Source organism: Stegastes partitus, unplaced genomic scaffold (genome assembly GCF_000690725.1).
Source record: "Stegastes partitus isolate 25-593 unplaced genomic scaffold, Stegastes_partitus-1.0.2 Scaffold850, whole genome shotgun sequence".
Taxonomy (NCBI): domain Eukaryota; kingdom Metazoa; phylum Chordata; class Actinopteri; family Pomacentridae; genus Stegastes; species Stegastes partitus.
In genome coordinates this window covers 158,652-182,690 of record NW_007578581.1, presented here as the reverse complement: position 1 = coordinate 182,690, position 24,039 = coordinate 158,652, and the positions used below count along the sequence as shown (strand labels likewise).

Genomic DNA, 24,039 nt, shown 5'->3' with positions numbered 1-24,039 from the left:
GCCTAAGACGCAACATTTTGTGTGTTAGCTGTCATAAAACCTTGTCAGGGAAACGTGTATGTAGCTGATGCATGTGCGTTGAATAGCTTGTAACATTTTGCTTCAGGCAGTAACAAGGACCAGGACAAGCTACGGGTTCTTTGTGTCTCAAGGGTTTGAATACTGAAACAACCTAAGCTGCCAGGTTAGTCATTTAGTGTTTAAAGGTCCAGTGTGTCAGATTTAGGGGGATCCAGTGACAGAAATTAGCTAGAATATTCATAATTACGTTGTGTGTTACGTCATGATATCGTTACAGAAGGAGCTGGTTTTACTCCATGGAGTCTGCCATGTTGCTCCATGCTGTTTCTCCAGTAGCCCAGAAAGGACAAATCAAACACTGGCTCTAGAGGGGATGTTTCACACTTTTAAATCACTGTCCACTCTCCTAAACATTTGAAGGAGGAGGTAAAAGGTATTTAGTTGGATTTCAATCTGCAACCTCACTGCTAGACACCACTGAATCCTTTACGCTGGACCTTTAAAGGGATAGTTTGACATTTTGGGAAATACTTTTTTTAGTTTCTTGCTGAGTTAGCTGAGATGATCAATAGCTTTCTCATGTCTGTATCGGAATATGAAACAGCCTAGAGGTGCGGACCTTAGCTTAGCACAAAGGCCAAAGATGGTGGAAAAAGCTCATCTGTTTGAAGGTAACAAATTGTATTTAAAGCCAGTTCAGCACTTTGGTCCAGACAGAAATATCTCAACTGTTGGACGGTTTACCATGGCATTATGTAAAGACATTCACGAGCATGAATCATATGAACATCCTCTTGCTTTTCCCTTACGAGCACCAGGAGGTTGTCATTTTTGGCTTTTGGTAAAATGTCTGGGCGACTATTTGACGGGCTGCAATTCATTTTTCTGCAGACATACATGTTACCCAGAGGATGAAAAATAAATTAGAATTAAGTTAGTAAATAAGTACACTAAACAAAGGCAGGTAAACATTGTAACATGGTAAACATTATACCAGCAAAACATTAGCATGTTGGCATTGCCATGGTCAGCTTCTTAGCATGCAGACATTAGTATTTACAGTAGCTCAAAGCACAGCAACCATTACTTTACTCCTTGTCTTGCTTGACTTTTCTTTTATCTTTGTCTTTTGCTAAGCTAAGCTAACCAGCTGCTTGTATTCGACATACAGGCTTGACAGTGGCATCTTCTCATTCTGTTCTCAGCAAGAAAGCAGTTGGTGTGTTTTCAAAAATGTCAAACTATTCCTTAGAAATGTTCCTGGTGAACTTGTTGAACCAAAATGCTGCAAGCTATATTACAAGCATTGACAGAGAAAAAAAACAGAAATGGGCTACTACTACAAAAAACTACTTACATGTTATAAAACAAAGATTAACAAAAATATATAAAACTTCCAAAAGTTTTGAAAGTGTAAAAAATGTACACTTGTGTCACCGTGTTAGAACTGATAATGTAAAGGACAAATGCATTCGCTACAGGTAAAACTAACTATGGAAGAACAATGTTCTGTCTGTTGATTGTGTACAGCATGAAACACTAGAGGTGCGACCAGAAGCTGGTTTGAGCGAGAGAACACATTGTCGGTTTACAGTTGACTGGCATCAGAGTTCCTTGTCAAATGGCCTGAAAGAATATCGAGCGGTGGGTCACCCTCACCGTACAGTTCCTGATTGTTGTTGTTCTTCCCTTTTGTCCTTGGAAATGCTACAAGATCTAAAGAGGACAGCTGCAAAGTCCAGTGATCCTGGAAAGGAGAGAAGCCGTGTCAGAGATAAACTCTAGACTGTCTTCTTTTTTTAATCTTTGAGGGAAATGAAGGCGAGAAGTGGACATGTGAGCACTTACCACAACGGTGAGATCAGTTCCAGCTCTCCTGTCCACTGTGGAGAAAAACAAGACAATCAAGTTTGGGTTTATCAACCATTTCAAACCTACAATACAGCAGTATGTGTTAGTTGGAGTCAAAGAAAAGTAAAAATCCAAAAGACCTGCCAGATGTTCTGTCTTTGTATGAGTTACGGAGTCCAATGTCTTTATTTCAAGTTCATTATTATGAATCACAGACATCAATGCTTTGTCTGGAAAACAACTTAACCAACTTACTTACCAAAACATCACCTTGTCATACAGTTTGGAGCATTCAAGCCCATAAATGTGGAAACTGTTGAAAGGTATAACTGCACATAGCAACTAAATTGCGCACTAATGCAGCGTGATTTACATATTTGTGAAAAGTTGCTTCTCATCTAGTGTTGTCGTTACCAACATTTCTGGCTGGACACTCATTAAAATAAAACAAACAACCTCTATGAATTATACATGTTTATGACTGTGAGCACTTCTGTTTAAAAAAAAAGAGCATGTTTTTCTCTAAGCGTATAACATTGTTTCCTGTCCTAATAACCATCTTGCGACTCATCAGATTTATCATCGCAACCCTTTGCAAAACAATTCCTATTTATTCAACGTATTTTTTAATGCTGAAAACAACATGTGAAGACCCAAGTAAATGCGCTTCTTTCTTCCTGAACAGTGTCTTCTGAAAGCCAGACAAATCCAAAAATGAGCAAGAAGAGTTGGGTGAATATGAGGAGTTACAGCTAACTTGGTGAGTCCTTGTGTTTGAATGTTTTGAGAGACAGCTGTGATGGATGACGGATGAAGACGAAGAAATGCTGACAAGAAAAACAGGAATGACGAAGCATCTGTCAGTCTCTGGGTGACGTCATCCTGATGATGAGTAGATAGTTATTAGATGGTTGTAGTTGTTAGATGAGAGTTAGTGGATAGTCATCACTGATCATCAATACCTTGTCAACAGGGAGAGCGTTCCTGCGGGTCACCAAACGGAGTAGCTCGGGGGAGCAGAGGCCCGAGGAAACCGAGTCAAAGTGTCACTATAGGGAGAGCTAAATGTACACACACACACACACACACATTCTTTGTAGATTTTACACTTGTGGAAAAAATTAATTACTTGCTGACCTGTCTGCAGAGTCTAAACGCCACAGACAAAAATATCCCTCCACCAATTAACACTGCCGCATGCAAGCAAGTAGAGTTAGGTGGGCATGGCTCGTACCTGAGCACAGCGAGGTTTCCACGGTTATCACACACTTGTTCACCATGATTACCTGTATTAACCATACTGCAACACAAGAGCGAGGGAGGACAGATGAGAAAGAGAATGGGAAGACTCCTCTGAAAGTAACAAGGATGGAGTGATCCACTGAGAGGAAATCAAGTGGATGGTGGGAGTGACAAGGACGTCAGAGTCCATGCAAAAAAGATGAAAGACCATGCTTGTGATTTCAGATGGAAAAAAAGTGAGAAAGGTGTGAAGCGATCCAAAGCGGAAGTATCCTGTACCGAAAACAGAGTGGGTACGATGAAGAAGGCGATAAGGTGCATGAATAGCTGACAAACGTCAAAGTGCAACAAGCCATGGGTAAGAACAGCTGGAGAGAGAGAGCGGAAATAACACCAGGAGGAAATGTGAGGAGAAATGGTGTCCGTGAAAAAGAATAATGGCAGAGAGAAGGAAAGAAAAGGATTAATTATTTCTGCTTTGATCTACATCAGAAAAGATTAAGAAAAAAAGAAGCACAATTAAAAGTTTCTGATTCTGACTATATGTACAAAAAGTGTATGTGTGTTTCGACTCACTCTTCAAAGACGTCCTCTGTGTCCATTCTTCTGTAATACTTGGCCAGTTTGACAGAGATGATGATGCTGGGGATCAGAAGGATGCAGCAGCCTCCAAGACCAAACCAGAATGTGTTCTGAAAACAAATAACCAGCAACATTTCATTAATTCCTGTCACTCTCAACTGAACACTAAGCACTCTAAGATGGATCTCTAGTGCTCAAAATGTTAGTATGCTAGATAGTGAATCATAAAGTGATTTTTTTAAAACTAATTCATTAAAAAATACTTAATGCTTGTCTCAGTTTCTCAAATCCAGTGCTTCAGATCTGTTATGCGAGTGAGACTCACAGTTCCACTTTGTATCTTAAGGCAAAATCTGCTATTACTCATATTACAGAATAATTCCAACCAAATACTGTTACACATTATATTGTTGGGTTTCTGTGACTGATGCACTTCTCTAACCAGCTCTTCACTGATGCAGTTAGAGGTGATGGACCTAATTTTAACAAACTGTATACTGTGCCGCATTATTTCACTGCATTTATGAACCAACTGCTTCATATTGTTCTAAATACAATAATTGTCTGCACTAAAGCGCAAGTTTAAAGTAGTACAAAATGGTAACTGTGGAGTACTACATTTTAATAGATGCACTTCTTATGTAAAAGCTCAAATGAGGATTTTTCTACTGAATCCTTTTTATGTTTGTCAGTGAATATTTTTTGGTTTGGTTTGGTTTCTTGGCAAAACAAAACAAAACAAAAAAGCAAAATGAAAACTTCACATTGGTCTTTGAAAATCATTTGCAGTATTTTTCACAGGTTTCTGACATTTTAAAGACAAAAAAAAAAAACACGTAAAGGACAGATTAACTGATCATCAAAATAATTGCGAGTTGCAGATTTTTCCGGATGTATTTCACACAAAGACACACACACATGGATGCACAAGTAATGCCCACAGCACTACGCCAGAAAGGGACAGAACATATAAATAAAAACACGTGTGCGCATACACACATGTGGCACATCTCCATGTACAGTAGCTGCAGGCGGTGCTGAAGCATTCATACCACGTAAAAAATCTCTGTTTATGTTGCCCACAGTCTGTGGCTTGTTTGAGATCACATTAAACTCTCACAAACTCAAACACATGATATATAGCTGATATGTAAATATAAAAATTTACAACTCCTCGGAGCCCAGAGTGAAAACAGTGAAGAATCTATGTGTATGTAACTCTCCGTCCTGGCTCAAAACAGACTCTATCCCATCTCAGTGTGTGTTAGCGACTTGAGAACATACTGTTCTCGTACGTGTGGCCGACTGCCTCCAGTCTTCATAGCTCCCAAAACCCAGAGCTCTCCCAAACTGTCAAAGAGCCGTTTATTTTCAGTTAGAATCCAGATACATGAAGGGTACATGTACTGTACATACAGCTGTGGAATGAATCAGTATCCTTCAGCAGCCTGCCAGCCAGTCACACGCGCACACGCACACGCACACACACACACACACACACACACACACTTACCACAGAGTCGATAATGAAGCTGCATGCTACTATCTCCATGCTGTCCACAATGTTACTGATGGGTTTACACTGAGCAACCTCTGCAGTTAGCTGTGGGGAAAATGCACAAACACACATATGCACAGTGTATGTAAGAATGCTGTCAAATGTGAAAACCAGAACTTGCTGAGTATCTGTGGACTTTTCAGCTCCTGCTGGCTGATCTACTGGTCTCTCCTCGATGTTCTACATACTGACTTTAATTCAAAGCAAATGTCTGTTTACAATCAGGAAATCACTAAAGCTCCCGTAATTTACTAAAACCTACAGAACTTGTTAAACTCAGCTGAATTAAGTCTGATGACTGAATCAGTCCATTATAGCGGAAAGAGTAACGATACAGTAAAGTCCAAAATGCATTTAAACTTTTAATGTTCTCACATGGTCTCAACTGAAAACTGACATTTAAAAAGAGAAAGAAAACAAGACTCACAGAGTTTTTAACCCATTCTGTGTACTGTTTGAAGTATCCCACCAAGCTCTGTACGTAGCCTTTTGCTTCCTAGAAACCAACACAGAAAAAAGTTAGGCAATGTGACTACAGTGTGATGAGGGTTGAGGCTGTAGGATTAGGAGTGTGTCCTTTGTCTCTCAGATTACGTTTAAAATGCAATTTGTTCCAAGCACCAAAAAATGCATGAATGAAGTCAAACTGCCACTACAAGGCCCTTCATGACTCGTTAATGACATTTAGAATGAATGTGTTAACAATTACCCCAAAAAACTAATGAATAACGAGACATATTACAAGGTAAAATTCATCTTTTGTTCAGTGTGAAGCAACCAATATGGCAAGTAACACAGAACAAAACAGGACACTCCTGGCATTTCCTTTTGAAACACTCTAAACAACACACTTCATCTCACTAGTAGAGACAAACCTTCACTGAAGATATCTTTCTTTTTGTCAATGACACTGGTGTGTTAAACAAGGATTACAAACACAGTTAACCCTGGTTACCTTTAAAAACTCCACATTATCAGGTCATATGTGCACAGTTACATAAAGCTCATATGGCACCTAATTTGCTACATTGTCTTGTACCTGCTTCACCACATGGGAGGCATTATGGGTGATGAGGTACTCTGCTGCATCAATGGCGCTCAGGATATTAGTGACCTTGACCTGACAGACACAAAAATAGATTTCAATTGGAATCAGTTAAGCAGATAACTGTGTTTAGAACATGAGTGTGTTTGGCTTACTGGCAGGTCGCTGGATGTCCTCTGCAGTTTTTTGATACTCTGGCTCAGGGTACTCTGTGTGAGAGCACAGGAAAGCAAACTGTTACTAAATAAGTCAAATGCATGTGTACATGTCTGTTTGTCCATTTACAGATACTCAATTACATAACTCCACCGCTGTCACAACACGAACCACGTCGCTACGGCAAACACACACATAAAACACTGTCACAGCGCCGTGCATCGACAGCGGCTTACCCGCGCTCTGACATATTTCTGTCACCATTTTATGAAAGAAAGGGAGGAAAAAGAGGGGACATTGAAATGTTACGTCTTTAACCTATAATGACGGATCCAATGCTTTAAGTTTTGTTCTAATATAGTCATACAAAATGCATTGTTTTTTCTGAGAATTGATTGAATAAACAAAAACATGTGATTTGCATCATGTAAATAGTAGTTTTATTGGTGCATAAAATTGTTTGTGCTGTTGGGTAGCTGAGTTCCTAAAGACAAAAGTGAATTTACAGTCTGTAGCAGGAAGGTTTAACTGGAGGATAAACAGAGCCTGTATGTACTTGCTTATAGCTATGTATGAGTTATGTATGTGTTTGATTGACATTCGTGCTGTTTGTGTTGTGATTACCATTGCTTGCTCCATGGGCACCACGTGTTCCCTGTGAATGAGTCTGATACTGCTGGCGTGTCCTCTCAGTGCGTTCTCCAAAGCACCACGTGGCTGCAAAGAAACACAAAGAGTTGAGAATATGTGACTTTGTTGCAGCTGCACATTGTTTAAGTTCCTATGATAACTTAAAAGAATTGTGTAGTCTTTAGGTTCATGTGGAATAAATACTGAATCAATGACCTCATTGTTCTTTTCTGCCTCACAGGTACAAACGCACACTGATCACACTATACCAAGTGCCATGTGCCTTTAAATGGCACAGATCCTGTACCATGCATTTGCCATAAATGTGTGTGTGTGCTCGGGGTGAATGGGCCGCTTGTTCAGGCTGACGAGTCCAATCGGTGACCGTGAAGTAAAAGCATTTTCCGGAGAGGCTGTCCGACTATATATTGCGCTTGTTGGTTTTATAACTATATATGGCATTCCTACAGTCTTCAACCCATATGGCAGCAATATTGGATTACACTCACATCAGAAAGATAAGGGATCTGCAGCCTGATTTTCTAAATGATAAAAGATGTGCCGTCTTTTACAAAAGTCTCACGTTAAATTAAGAGTATGTGTAATCAAATCACCAATCTAGAGGGACAAGAAGATTCACCTGATATTAAAAGTTTCAGTGAAGTTTCTCAGTGGCTTTATTTATTCTGGAAGTCACATTTGCATAACCCAACATTGCTACTCAATTCAAGTCAGTGTTCATATGTTTCCACTGTTCTATAACATGACTGTTATCATACGTCTTTGATTTCGGCTTCTGAACAATAATAACTCTCATGTTGTAGGTGTAACTTCTTGCAACAATGATGTTGGGACTCACCAGCTGGTCGGCCTGAGCCTCCAGGTCAGTAGCGAAGGACAGCAGATCCACCAGAGTGACTCCCTTATTTACCTAAAAGAAGGAATTCATTTCTTTATAGGATAGAAGTCTTTTGGGGAAGTTCAGTCTGTATGTGGTGTATCTTTTTAAGTTTTTGACGAACTAGATAAATAGTTAACCTTACACACACATTACCTCAGCAAGATAAGCGTCATACTCGATGTGTCCAATTCCAGAGTTGGCAAAGTTGATGAGGTTGTCTCTGCCGGCCTGCTCCAGCAGTGTGATGTTCTGAAGATCCACCTTCACACCTTCAAACACTTTGGCCAAATCCCTGTTGTACTGTCATGAAACACACAAATAAACTCACAAGTTACCAGGCTGTCATTCTTATTGCTTCATCAGTGCACAATGATTCACTGGTAAGTGATACCTACCACAGTTCTGTTGAGGAAGGAGTTGATATTGAACATCGTTTCCAACTGCAGAGCGTGATACAGACCATTGTTCTCGTAACATTCCCTATGAGACAAACACCGTTTGATCACATACTAAACCTAGATGTGCTTTGCTTCAGTACAGTTGACTGTTTTCTTACAAAAATAAAAAATAGAAAGCAAGGAATTTGGTACATTTGAATACCAAGAAGCAGAAAGACAAGATTAAAGTCAGCAACACCAAAATTGGGAATATGTTTTAAGCTTCTTGGTGAAAAAGCCATTAGCTTCATGTACATGTTATGAGCATTATGTGTTGACATTTTACCTGTACATGCTGCCCAAAGTCAAGTCAATATTTGGATTCTGAAACAGCATCCCAGGAAGGAAGTTTTTCTTTTCAGGATGGACCAGGAACGGTGTGTCTATGATCTACATGCATACAAACACACACATGCATGTAATAGTATATTCATCAGCACAGAGTAGCAATGTTGTCCATTATGCAATACTATGTTAAACTCTGCAAGAGAAACTGAGGGAGAGGCAGAGAGGAGATGATTGAGCAAGGAGGAGAGTTTGTGTTCAGTACCTTGAACAGCTGCCGGTTAGCCAGAGGTTCACACATCAGTTTCTCCACGTTTCCACCGGCAACAAACATGGCAGTAACGAGGGCCATCAGCACCCAGGCAAAGATAAAGGAGAAGCCCACGCCACTGCAAGAGCAAGAGACAGAGAGAGGGTGTAACAAACAGAAACATTAGTTTTTGGCTGCCTGCTTTTTTCATCTATTACTACATGCAGCTTCATGTTGTCATTTTGTCTTAAACTTTTTCTTTATCAGTTACATTAACCTGCTATTAGGTTCCAATTTTAAGTGCAAATAAGATAAAATAATCAGATGATGCTCAAAGCAGTTTGTCTCACAGCAATGTTTCTGTTTGGTTAAGTTACTCCTAGGTGTCAGATGAGGATTTTCCACCATGAAAAAAGTCTATTATCCCGTCGGCTTTTTGAGAGTGTTGTCGTGTCAACCTACGCCATCAGCAGGTTTCCTCCGGTGTTCGACAGGCAGCCGCGGGTTGTGGGCGTAGCTTGCTTGTCATAGCCGCAGGTGCCACACAGCAGACCGAGGACGTTGAAGGCTAGGACCAGGACGACCATGCAGAGCACGGCCACACAGCCGATCCACCTGCAGCACAGACACAAAAAAACTTATATCCACTCCCTGTAAGTCTAGCCTAATTTATAATCACAACCACCACAGCTTGACATGCTGTCCAACCATATCAAAAATCAAACGCATTTACAGCTAATCAGTAAGTAATGAATAAGCAAACATAGAGTGAAATGTCAAAACCTTTACTCTTTTTACATCTGTGCACGGCTGGCAAATCACGGTGTGAAGTGTAAATGTCGGACCACGAGTTTCAAAAAGTTAAAGAAATAGTCAGACGCCACCACCTTCGAATCATACACATGAAAGGTCTGGTTGAATGGAGGTTTCCAAAGCTACCTGACAATCTGATAAGCAGTTTTCTAAGTACTAGAATTTTTAATCCAAGAAGAGTCCCTGTGTATTTGCGCTACAACACTATGAATACTGTACATGCAAACACGTGCACAAACCTGTAAAAATCCATCTGGTCAATCTGTGGGTAAAAGGACTCGATGGCCTTTTGTCTTTCACCGAGGAAGATGGTGAAATTGGCCAGAGAGGCTTCCACTGGGAACATCTTGGAGAAGCTGATGATCTCTGTGCCAATCTTATCCAGCATGCCTTTTACTCCTACAGACAGAATTTTGAAATAAAGACAGACAAATGAATGCATGTTTTAGATTAACTGTAAGGGTCGTGTTAACAAAACTGAGAAAAAAGATGAGGAGGTCTGACAGAGAACGAAAAGGGGAAAAGATGGGACTTACGAGGCAAAGCTGTGGTTTCATCAGCCACAGATATTCATGCAAAGGTGAGAGGAGAAAGAATGTGAAAGATTCTAGTTAGACCCATTTTAATCTTGCTTCAAAAGAAGAGCTGAAAGTTGTTTAGACTACACAGACACACAGACACAAACACACATTTATGTACCTGAGACAATGTTTTTAGTTTGCTCTTTAACCAGTTTTGGTGTGTCATTGAAGGATGCATAACCCTGGAGGTGAAAAGAAAAAAGAGCAGGATAAAGATGCTGGCAACAACAAAGTCATAGACAATAAGCTGGAGAGAAACACTAACCTTTTGTACAATGTTGCTGAGATCTGTTCTCAAGATGGTATTAATATTGACCAAAGCGTGACTAACATCTGGGAGCTGACAAATGGAATGAGAAGAGGAACACAGATGAGTAAACATGGTGATATTGCTCTCAAATACAAGCCTAGCCTTAATTTGTTTTCAGGCTTTGATTCTCCTTTTTAGTGCCACTTGGCTGTGTTTGTAAGACAGTGTAGAGTTTCTTATTACCTTAGAGTAGTCAGCGTTGACTCCTAGTTGGGACAGCGTGGAGCGGATGGTGTTGCAGGTAGGAGACACGGCTCCATTGGTGCAGGCGGGGTCGGACAGGGTGTTGGATAAAGAGGCGCGTTCACTTGACACACTCGCCTGAAGCTTCCCCATCCCGTCCTGCAGCACCTCCAAGGAGGAGTTAACGGTTTCCAGGGCCTCTTTGGTCTCCCTCATGGCTAGAAACAACAAAGTAAGGATAAGCACAACCAACTCAAAGATTAATCATCAATTTATTTGACAATTCCTTGACACAAATGTGTGTTTTATATTACGAAATTACTGAGCTTTACACTTTTTATACAAAAAAAAAATCACACTCATGACACTGACCACAGATCCACAACTCACAGAAGAAAACAACAAAAAACTGTCTACAAGACAAAGCGGTGCTTCAGGATGAGCATCTGTTACTAACACTCCCACCAACACAATATCACGAGCACTGCACCACTGATTCCAGATCAGCTGTTTACCTTTGATGGCACTCTCAACTTTTGCTTTAGAAAAAAAAGAAACGTGAGAGGGTCAAGGAGAAAAAAATTAATAAAAAATGGTGAGGATTTTCCCTTTGAAAGACATATCTGGATTATGTATAGATTGATAGATGATGATTGATTAGCTCTCTAAAACAAAGAAAGCTGCATGTAAGGGACAATCATTAGCAGTACGTATAGCAACAATTCACTAAATTCCTGATTAGATACTTTGTGTTGCAGTTGTGTCACATTTGATTAGTTTCAGTGCAGCAAGAACAAAGAGTGCTTGAAATGTAACTGTAACATTTCAAGTAGTGATGCATGATATTAAAATGTCTGGCCAATACTGACATCGATATTAAGATTTCTGATATCGTGGATAATCAATATTACTGATGCTGATATTCAATTTTTATTCACACTGAAAAGTAAGCACTGTGAGAACGTGACAACTACTCAAAAGAAGCCCATAGCACATTAGACCACATAGCCTTCTTTGTTACGTAACAAAAGTAAAACATATTTAAACATATTTGAACATATTTAACGTTCATGTCCAGAACCATTTAGGTAAAAACATCTGTGAAATAGCAGCAATATAAAATGTAGAGACGAAGGCGCTAATGTCAGATAATCATCGGATTTTCACATCGGCTAAATTTGTTCATCGGACCAATACCGATATATCAGAAAAAACACTAATATCGGCCGATACCGATGTGGTCGGCAATATATCGTACATCCATAATTTAAAGTTGTTTGCATTATTTTGTGTTTGAAACAGAACAATGGAGTCTTGTTTGACCTGTTTTGACATATCTGAGCATTTGTAAGTAATCCAAAGCATAAATAGTGCTACACTTGGTAACAAAAATGGCTCATCTAACAGGATCTGTCCTTGAATGGTGGGTAAGATAGTGTAATTGTCCTTCATATTGCTGTGTGATACTGTTTCTTAGCTGTGTAAGTTCAAAAGGATCATATTAAAAGAAGCACAGAGATTGAGATACCTCCTGCCATGCGCAGGGCAGTGTCCAGGGAGGGAACCACCTCTTTCTCCAGCTGACTGTGTATCCTGCCACCCAGCAAAGGTCCAATGTCTGTCAGGAAACACGGACAAGTCAGGAGGTTTCATAATAACAGCACTGTTATCAAAAGTGAGAGATATTAGACAAACATTATATGTAAACAGGGTTCAGCTTACTGTCAAGGTCTGACAGGACTTTGTTCTTCGCTGTGGTGTACTGGGCTGTCAGGTATTCAATTTGCTGCAGCAGGACACACACAGTATTATCAGACATCGGTTTTGTGTGTGTCTTTTACATGTGGACGCTTGTGAGGGTGTGTGTGTGTGTGAGAGAGAGAGAGAGAGAGAGAGAGAGAGAACATACCGCAGGCGTGTTGTTAGCAAATGTCTTCAGGTCCCTCATGTTGGTATTAATGAGTCGTCGAGTGCTCTTGATCTGGGTGCTGACATTATGATTTGCAGCATAGGCGATGAGTACTCCCAGACTGGAACACACACACACAGTCAGGATCAGCCAAGACATGAACTGTTGTGACAAACACTACCAGCAGGGGGCAGCATGGTTACACAAGGACTTGTGAGGTACAGTTGGGTTTTTCATTCACTGAAGACTCACCTGCGACGAACAAACAAGATGTTTGATACAGTTAGTGATGTGACACAACGTAAGACGTATATACTACATCAGCAAAGCTTGTATAATGAAGGAAGAAATAAAATGACGACAAGAACTATGTTGTTGACTTATAAGGGGTAAAATGTACCTGATAGATTCCTAACCTTAACATTATAAGCTCTTGAGCAAAGACTTGATTTACTGCTAGACTCTACTGTTTTTCAATATTACAGGTTGTTGAGACAACACAGAGATAAACAACGAACATGGAGGAGAAAATCTGTTTTGTAAGAGACTGTAAAAGAATGACAAAGCCTGATCAGATAATATCTCAGCATCTCCATATGGTCACAAAAGAGCTGCATGTGTGTGCGAGCACGCATGTTTGTAATGTGAAAGGACTCATTCAGACAGAGAGGCCTCTCACAGTCAGCCAAGTGATATCAGTAACACCTAACTGTCCTGCACAGTTTGGATCGTATTTCTGTGCACCTGTCTCCTCCACACGACAGGTAGTCTGCATGGACGCGCCTAGTGTCTGAATACGATTGTCCACTGATTTTACACATTAGAGTCTGTTTACAGGTTTTCAGAGGACCACTGTGTCTGTGAAATAGTTGTGTTAAGCCTATTGTGGATACAGTAATAACAATAATATGTTTTGATCTGATCTTATGAAGTCTCTTATGAACAATTCAACATTGTAGTGACATTCCCTCTCATTACAATTTAATGAGACAAAAAGTATACTCAAAGTAAAGGCAACCACGCTGGTAATAATAAAGTCTGGAAAGGGGCTGCCACTATAGCTCACCTGGTTGAGCTGATGACCCATGCACAGGGTCTATAGTCTCCAATGCAGTGGCCATGGGTTTGAATCCTGCTCATGGCCCTTTGCTGCAACCCCTTCCCCCATTCTTCTACCCCACTTTCCTGTCTCTCTTTCAACTGTCCTATCCAATAAAGGCAAAAAGGCCAAAAAACACACCTTTAAAAAAATTTTAAAATAAAAGTCTGGAGAGAAGAGGACTCACATGATGAAGACGGAGGTGGCGATGAGCGAGACGGTGTAGAAACCTCGGTGACAGTCAGCGTTTTTCCTCTGCCTCTGGTGCATCTCGCCTCCGCAGTTCTCGCAGCATCGACACACACAGAAACACGTGGCAATGATAGGGACGAGGACCACAAACACGATACCGACGGTTGTACATACGATGAATCCGGCCTCGTAGTGGATCCACTGCAGGAGAAGAGCGTTCATCCAGTCATCAGTCTACTCTTTGTACTTCACATAGTCAATTGTTGCAGCACTGTTTTGAGTATCAGTTATGAGGAGTTTACCTGTAGCAACAGGACGACGTTTTCTGGCTGAAAAGCCAAACCCAGCGTGTGTGGACATTTGCCGAAAGTTCACATGCACATCCACACAAACACACATTCACACACAATGGAATAGTAAGAAAATAAAACAAAAGGAAAATAAGGTCAGTGTGACAGTCAAAGGATTAAGAAGGAAGGAACATTTCTGTGTACAATTACTGCTTGTGAGTGTAATGATGACGAGACAAGAGCGCATTGTGATGGCTAATATCATGTGTCCTAAATAAGGTGTCTAAGTTTGAATAAAGTGACATTAGGTTTGTTAACATATACTCAATAAATGACACAATATCAGGTTTTAATATTCCTAAAATCTAATTTCTAGAAAACTTTAAAAATGTGTAATTTGTTAGACATAATCTTTCAGTGTTGTTATAAACTATGCTTTAATGGTTAAAAGCATGAATTTCATCAGGATGGTATAACAACACTGGATTCATCACCTAAATCAAACATACCTTCCTCCATTCCTCTATTTTGATTCCTCCCATGTTTTGCTGAATGACTTTAACAATGAGATCTGAAAAAAAGGAATATATTTGCATATGATTCAGTACATACATACGCATGTGTTCAAATCCGCAGTTATTATCCAGCAAAATAATAATCAGTTGTGTAACAGCGTTTTACGGGCAGATCAGTTGGACGTAAGTGATGACAAGCAACGAGTGGGAAAAATCCATTTATCTGTTCACATAGCAGACAACACAGATTATGTGGAATCATTTTTTCATTTCCGTGGACAGTATTGTGGCTGTATTTCCTCATGCATCTAACAGCTGTGCGTTTTCTGCGAGAGCTGCTTGAACTGTGTAGTTTGCCAATGAGGACTTCGGTTCAGTCCAGCTGTCTGTGTGTTTGCTGTATGTAGGTCAGCCAACACTAAGCCTACCTGCACTGTGACTCACCCTGACTGTTACTCAGCAGGTAAACACTGATTCTTACACACTTCTGTGAATACTTGCACACACACGTATACATGCTCTCACACATTAAATGTATTTATACTTGTGAGTATTTTCAGTACGTATAGAAACATAACACTCATATTGAGTTGCAAGGGAAATAAGCAACACATGGACGTGTTGAAACATATTTCAGTGCACAACAATTCCTCATATGAATATTCAGCACTTGTTGCTCGAAGCTTTTCTTTCGACATTTAATCATGTGTTTGTTGTTCGTTTGTCAGATCGCTCACATCAAACCATGAGGAGCATTAAGGTGCGAGCATGAGCAAGTGTGACAGAAAAAAAAACATGTTTCTTTAAAGAATATAAAATTGTCAGCGAATCCTCTCACATTGGTATGGTAGGTGCCAATGCACATGACAAGCAGATGGAAGCTGATTTAGATTATAAATGCTTACACAGCTGTCACACACACACACACACACACACACACACACACACACACAGACATACAAACTCAGTGTCTGGTTCAGCCTTCTGCTTGCACACCTGCTGAACCTCGGATGAGGTGACAAACAGACAAAGCTGAAACGTACAGCGATTAACTTTGTTTGTAACCTGTTGTTTTCCTTGCTTAGGTAAATTAGGCAAATTAACATAGCATTACCGACTATACTTGGTATACTAAACATTTGCTGACTATCTCTCTCAACCCACATTTCCTACAGGTATACAGCTATTTTTGCTACAGATTAATCAATTAATTGACTTGACTGTAAAATGTGACAAAACAGTGAAAAGTTCCCATTGAAATTTCATGGTAGCATCTTTAAGTCAATTTGGGAATTAGCTTACAATATCGTGTGACAGAGAAAAGTAGCAAATGTTTATATTTAGGAAGCTGAAATCAGACAATGTTTCACATTTTTAGTTAATTGGTTAGCAAATGAGCCAGCTGATTAACTAAAGACTAATCATTACAGCGCTTGTGTTCTGTTAACTCTATATTGAATACAACAAAAACAAAGGAAAAATTCCTTTAAAAACATTTAAAACACAGCTTGTGAATAGTTTTTTTTCTGTTTTTAAACTAGTTGAATGACTGGCTGCAAACCAGCCTTAATAAACCCTTCTGGTGAGTAAAAGTTACAGGAACTGTGATTTGGGGTATCTTTTGCAACCATATGGTTAATCCTCTCAACAGCATCTTCATCTCTGGGTGGGAGGTGGCTGCTTCACTTTTCTTCGATTTTTACACCTGTATGAAAACGCTAATAATATTGTCCTGTCTGGGGAAGATCTAAGACTGACACATACGGTGACGGTATCTATCTCTGTTAACTCTGCAGATGCAGCATATGAGCACATCTGAGTTGTGTCAGTGCCACCTGTTGTTGCTCAGCTACTTAGTTAGCATTAGCCACTGAGGGCAGCTAAGCTTAGACAGCTTAGTTCAGTGACCCAGTATAAGAAGTAACTACTGCAAATGAAAGGAAAAGAGGGGATAACCAGCCTTCAGAGCTAGACCCAAAAGGACGAACTGCCCAACATGAACTCCTGCGGTCACAGCAGTGGCTGAGGACAGCAACCTTTCTATTTTTATCTACACATGCAAGTTTTGCGCATGACAAAGATGACTTTTTCTTGGTTTCAGTGTCTGCTGAGAAGAGCCACTTTTAGTAAACAAACTATTTCAGCATCAGTGTAGTTACTGAGTATTTTGTATAATCAAAAGCCTTTAAAGATGTCTGATCTATTAGTTTTTTCCTTTAGTTAAAACAAGTGCACAACACAACAAACGCACAAAGGCCCATACAAGCTACTGCAAGTCACAAAATGTCAACAACAAATTGTAAAACACCATTGCTAGTAAGCTGGTGTGCTATTTAAGTCAGAACCTACAACCCTCTTACGGTGGGGTGTGAATATAGGCAAGCACAATCCTCTACACTGAGCTGCCTTGAGATTACTGGGAGGTGTGGACAGAGCCTTACACAACCCAACAACCATCTCTGCGGCTTTTTACATGAAAAGCCTCTCATCATATGAAGCATAACAACAAAAGCTCATCTCATATACTAATAACAAATGAGTTCAATGACACATCTGAATGCACAAACCCATGGACATGTTTAATCATAGAACAAAGGACTATATTAGTCAATTTCTATTCAACCAGTGTTTGCTATTGTGCTGCAGCGACACCAAAAACTGTTGAAAATGCTGAAGCTCACTGGTAAAATGCCTCTTTTTGATCAGAGGCATTTTTTAAATTAGCCATACTTCTGGTTTCGAGGTTAATCAAACTTGTAGAATGGCTGTTCAACAAGAAGAATTAAGCTTGACAGTCACTGTAGAGTTTAAATGACCAGAGTTCAAGCACAATGTTGGCCAGTGATTGTGGAGGTCACCCGAACACTCCAGCACAAAGATGTCTGGGGGAAATAAGTGACGACAGTGGAGCTAATGGTGGAACATCATTAAGCTGCTATAAATAAAACAAAACAAATTAAGTCATATTTTCAACAACATGTTTATGAGCATTTCAACCAAAGAATGTCTTTTACTTTTTACACTGTTTCCGTTTGGGACTTTTTAAGACTAAACAGCTAACACTATCCAGAACCTTAAAAGAGAAGATTTTAGGAGTTCTAACCATGGCTCTTCTTCTATCCTATTCAGTTCAATATCTCGTGTTCCCCCAGAATTACAATGCGATTCTTCCATCTTGGCCCCCACTTTGGGAACAAGCGCTTCATTAGACAGACATTGTCTTGCCTGAAAAGTTTCTTTATTAAATACTGACTTGACTAATTGAGGTTGTGTTTCTGAAATTTCAGTGTTGAGGTCTCACACTTACTGCAATTTTTGACAAAGATATAACGCTGACGGGAAGTCACGTTACGGAGTGCGCAGTTTAACGTGTTAGTATTACGACATAAGCACAGTTATGTAGCGCTTACTTAAAATACGGCTAACTGTACGGTATGTTTTACTTGGTGTTATACAACACCATAAGTGCGGTATTTCATGGCGCCAAGAGCTAAAGAAAGTTGCGGAGCCCACTGTGAGCTCGAGCAAAACAACTAAGAGGATTAAGTCTTTTTACTCTTTTGGACCGCATATATATTTAAGGACCACATGGAGACAACATGCAATAATTTCTACTGTGTGGCGTTTCATCAGCCAGTTATCTCCTCAATTATTCTATAACGCATCAATAAAAATGTGAAAACTGGCAAGCATACTGTACAGGCCAAGTTGACTTATTTCCATAGCTTGTTGATGACCAGTTGCCCAAAAATCCAAGGATATTAAGTTTATTATCCTAAGTTTAAGAACATACAATGGGAATTATTGCCATTTGTGCTTACAGTTGTGCTGCAATTAATTAACTAAATGATAATTAATCTAATATCGAAATGGTTTCCCTTCAATTTCCCTCCTAAATCCCTTCACTCGACTAAGGGACACCCAGAGTATGAGCTGCCATCTTAAGTAAAAAACTGTAAAAGATCCTTTCTTGAAAGCACAAGATGAAGATGTCTGCAGTGTAAGATGAAGAAATGCGAGTTTTAGAGTAATTCTAACCTTCTCTTGAATATTCTATCGAACTTGTACGGGTTTCTTTTAAGTGTGATCCAGTACAAGACACTTTCTGATAAACAACCTGTCCGCCACCAATCACAGTAATTAAGAGAATCAGACAAACGGCAGGACTATGACCCACTTTCAGCATGTGCGTGTGTGTGCACCAGTGCATGAGTTTGCACACTCAAGTATGTGTTTGACTATGCCATCTGTAGCAGTGGTAGCAGGACCGTGTTAGCATTAGCCCTGTGGATGCTAATCCTCTAATCCACCCTGTGTGTATCAGAGGGATAAGACACCGCATCCTCGCTCAGTGAAAGAGCCCAAAATGCTTGTTCACCGAAAAAGCAACCTTCGCGCAGATTTGTAAGAAGGGATGAGTGAGTCGCAAAGACAGGCCGGTGTCGGTCAAGAACAGGGTGATGACTTTTTCAACAGCAGCTCTCAAGCAAGCGTCTCTCTGGCAACCTGAGAAATTAACTACATAAATAAAAGAACAGGGATTTGTGGGGATTTTGACACACACGGCACAGTTTATGTCACATTATTTAATTATTCATTCTGATTGAACAACCTTAGGAACACGTTTTCTGACACAGCCTGTATATCAGCCATTTTTTCTTGGCTTTTCTTAGCTTAACCTTAACTCTGACAGTCTGAACCTAAACCTGCCACCTTTGCAACAACCAACTATGACCTCACCCAAGCTCAAAGCCAAACATGAAGAGCAGCGCTGCCGGAAACTCTTGATGGTAAAACAGAATTAAGTGCAAGACCAGAATCAATCTAATACACTGTAGGACTAAGAAATTCCCATTTTTTGGTGCACTTCAAGGACACAAGATTCTGTGTCTATGCGTAGTCTCATTCTGACATGAATGAGACTATGAAAAAAAGACCCTTGTATAACTTTGAACTGCTACTTATTTGATGAGCAAATTGTGATTATAGACGCTGCAGTGTTCAAACTTCATACTTGCTCTGTAACCTTATTGTACAGTTTTACAGAGATGTTAATCATAGTGATGCAACAACACTTTTCTCTTGTCTATCAGTTTGCCACATTAGGCTGTCACAGTAAATCACAATATATAAGTATTTTGTCTACACAGGGCAGTATTTTGCGAAATTTTAAAAGGACTATATACTTTCTAGCAGAAACAACTACATAATTACATACGTTCATGTGTTTCATTTCAGCCCACAGGAGTGTTTTTTATATCTTTATGTTTTTATATATATTGTATGTAGTTGCGGTCACATAAGTTATGTTTTTCTGTCTGTCACACCTCAAGCAACACAACAATGTGTTTTGTTGAACTGTACTTTTTCATCCTGAGCAACAGGGATTTTGTTTTTACTCTTTCATTTTTACACTTCCTTCTTCTAGGAGCATCAGCCTGTAAACAGACCAACAGAAGCAAGTGAAACAGCATCCAAGAAATGACTGTTGGTCCATAATTCATCTGAATGATTTATCTGTGCTTGTGCAACATCCCAGTGAAAACCTAGTTTGAATCAAATGCTGCCTATTTTGACATTTATCAGGATCCTACCAAGATTATGTTTTCATTAGACTACTCTAGTTTTACCGGGGAGCAAGTTAATACAATAACACCACTTTCATACTGTAGTTTGAAGATGTGTTTGAAAACAAACAGTTGCCTTATAAACTAGATTTGAGTGAAATGTTTGTCTGTTAAATATAATTAAAGTGCCTTCTATACAATGAAAAAGAAAGATCACAAAATGCGCCATTAAATATAAAAACAGTATTACTATATTTTCCAACACTATTATGATCAACAAGCTTAAAACTATTTTGGCTTTTGAAATAAATACTGATTTGACTATTTAAGGGCTTTGGAGTAACATGAATATATTCTTACATTCACTAAAATGTACAGGTAATCTTTTGCATTCAAAGATGAAGTGTCCTATAAGGATGTTGCTTGTTGGTTTGTACATAAACACTGATTACTAATTAATTAATAGCTTCACTTCACCTGTACTCTATTGCTGCCACTTGAAAATGGTCCCATTGACCGGTCACTGGCTCAGAGGACCTGGCACTTTAGGTGGCAACATGGCCAGATTAACCTGCCAAACACCTTAAGCAGTTATAAACTGGAATAACTGATTTCCAGAGTCCAAAAGGTGACTGGAACACACTGTTTAATTCACAGCCCTTTATGGTAGAAACAGAGTAATGTATCAACACTACTGTGTCTTCATCAGATTATAATAACTCACTTTGAGGTGTCTGTTTGATGTGCGTGAGCAACATGCACGGTTTTGCATATATATGGCGTACGGTGTGGGAGAGAGTGACGAGACATCCAGGTGGTCTCTACCTGTGCGTGCTGGTGACAGGGAGTCATACTGGAAAGTCCCTGGCACTAGCAGCATATGGTCCAGTGGATTAAGGTATTATGCAGTGATGCAGGTGACTGAGAAAGCCTCTTCTAATCGCTGATCTGCTAATTGATTAGCCAGCCAGCGGCTCTAACCCTGAACACTAAAATGGCAGCAACTTAAAACCTTCAATCCTATTGCACTGTGTCATCCTCCAACGTGACCACTCATAGTGTGGTTGTATGTTGTATGTACATACAACATACAAACAAACCGCCTTAAAGGGCCGTAGCACTCAACGCCAATCACTGGGTTACTGGTATACACTGTGGGAACAAGAGAGCAACATTCCTATATATATTGATCATGTGACAGACCTGATCCCCTATTAATCACCTCAATGCTACAGCATGGGCACACAGAAGATCACGTATGATCTATGACAGCCAGTGATCCCATTAATCTGCTCATAACTTTGGTTTATGGGCTCAGCAAGCACACGCCATCACTGCATGCCATCCCTCCACACTGGCGCTCTTTTGTACTGTTGTATTTTAAATAATAACAGTCATTTTGTTTAATTAAACAGTGAAGATATGACACAAATTTACTGCTCAAAGAGGGAACACTGATGCAGCAGCACTGTGCAAATAATTACTGCCACAGCGGTTTCTTTGAGGTTTTGAGCATTTTTTGGACTTTGCTGTTTAGTTTATGACGCATAACTGGGCTGGTAAATTCTGTTACGCTAAAGAGTCGGCTAGGCCTGTGGTTTCTGAGGTTTGTGACCCCTGAAGTCAGAGTAAAGTCTACTTGTGACCCCTTAAGCACAGGTCATGGCGTAAAGAAAAGAAAAAGAGTTCATTGTTCCTACAAAGACTGTCTTATTTGAGGAATTTTTAAAGACTTGTAGATATAAAAAAACATCCTGTATTTCGGAGGAAAAAAACTAAAATCAGATAAAAGTAAGAAAATAGTTGTTTTTGTTGAATAAACAAACAATTTGTCTTTCTCATCACTTCATATCATTTCTTGTTCTTCTCATTGAGCAGTCTAATAATGTTGTTAGCTTGGGACCCTTTGCATGGGTCTTAGCAGAGGTTAGGTAAGATCGAGCCTTAGCTTTAGGTGCATGATTGATGGTTTAACCAACTACTGTGATGTGTGGCACTAATGCTTCACAGACAGACTTTTACGCTACAGGCAACCAGCTTCCACTGTCACAGATGACAAAAAATGACATAGAATCACTGTCACACCTCAGCTCAATCCACTGGTATTAACTGTTTTCATCACAGCCAATGTCCATGTACTATAATGTAATATTTATGATGTGGCTTAGTGTTTTGTTTTGTTTTTTTGCTTTTGATTGTCGTTACATTAAATACTCAGTGAGCTATTGAATTGCCCCGAGGGGATAAATAAAGTTATTTGAATTTGAAATGTGATTTAGCTCCTACTTGCAGTGTAATGTACCCCCACATTTGAATACAGTACATATACATTTCCATTCATACTCTTCAATTCAATACTTGTAACTTCTAACATTTGTAAAGTAATACTGTAACTGTGTTGCACCTTTAAGACTTTTACATTCTTATAATTCATAACCAGTAGAATGTCCTCATTTATACTTCTCTTTTTCCGCATATGCACAATCTAGTTTTATTGTAGCATTTATTTCAGCATGCATATATATATATACATACACACACACACACATATAGTATATACTGTACTATACTGAATAATGTATACATTTATTTTACTGTGTATATAGAACAGCTGTGGCACAAAACCTTTTCACAGGATTGATCTAGGTTTCTCATTAGCATACCAATATGTTATTTGTGGCCCTGTCCAACTTCTTTGGGGGTCACAATTTGGTTAAAATAGAAGCCAAAACACAGTATGTGGTCAGAACAAAAACATTTGCAGAGGTAATTAAGCTTTTAAATCTGATAATTAAATGTGATGGGTCGTCACCAAATAGGATGTAACACCTGTTGGCTGCATGTACATATGGCGGCATGCAGTTCAACTAAAATAACGTGGATTTTAATAGGACTTTTTGTGTTGTGTTTATCCATATTCAATAGAAATACACGGTGAGATCCTGGGAACAAGAAGGAACCAGAGCAGAGGATGGAGAGAGCAGAGGGGGGTGACGATAACAGTCTCACCTTTGGGGAAGGAGTTTGGTTGCACAACGTAGAGAAACGCGTGGACCATGTGGAACAGGATCCCCACGCTCCCCGGCTCGTAGTAGGCGTGGGTGTCATAAACCGCCGAGGGTACAAACCCAAAATCCAGCGGCTCCACCGGCGGAGGGGAGCGCTGCCTGCGGGAGTCCGCACGGACACCAGCCGGTGCCTGGTCCGTCTCATCCGCCTGCTGCTCGCCACTTGTGGCCCCCCAGCAGAGCAGCAGGACGAGCCACCGCGTCCACAACATGGCTCGGAAAAGTCTAAAAACAACAGCAGAACAAGTAGAAAAGAAAACTAGCTAGCAGCCCCGGGTTTAGCTGCTACAGTCCAGCGGGGGGCGGAGGGGGGAGGACGGATGACACCTGTCCGTGTCTCGGCGGTTTATCCCCGCGGCTCGCTGACAAACGTCCGACGGAGAAACTTCACAGCATCCGGCGGCCGTTAGCTCCTGGTTTCTCGGTGCGGACTCATCACTGACATCTTCCCGGAGCTCTTCGTCGACTCAGCGGACCAACGACCGAGGATGTGCTCGCGCTCCCGGTGCCCCCGCTCTCACCGGACGCTAATCTCGCGTGCACGACAGAGGCTC

The 24,039-nt window shown here is 40.1% G+C and overlaps 1 protein-coding gene across 1 annotated transcript; it reads right to left on the bottom strand.

Moving 5' to 3' along the window:
* Positions 1-1,882: 1,882 nt before the first annotated feature.
* On the bottom strand, positions 1,883-23,697 carry prom1b (prominin 1 b). Its single transcript, XM_008292986.1, has 27 exons — positions 23,427-23,697; positions 14,845-14,906; positions 14,348-14,374; positions 14,041-14,246; positions 12,755-12,875; positions 12,568-12,631; positions 12,374-12,463; positions 11,361-11,384; positions 10,846-11,063; positions 10,618-10,692; positions 10,471-10,534; positions 10,308-10,316; positions 10,011-10,170; positions 9,421-9,573; positions 8,974-9,097; positions 8,710-8,813; positions 8,382-8,466; positions 8,140-8,286; positions 7,945-8,016; positions 7,080-7,172; positions 6,692-6,709; positions 6,455-6,508; positions 6,294-6,374; positions 5,682-5,750; positions 5,210-5,299; positions 3,691-3,806; positions 1,883-1,904 (listed from the first exon to the last, which is right to left on the bottom strand). The coding sequence occupies exons 1-27, from the start codon at positions 23,695-23,697 to the stop codon at positions 1,883-1,885; spliced, it is 2,619 nt and encodes an 872-aa protein (XP_008291208.1).
* Between the last annotated feature and the right edge of the window lie 342 nt (positions 23,698-24,039).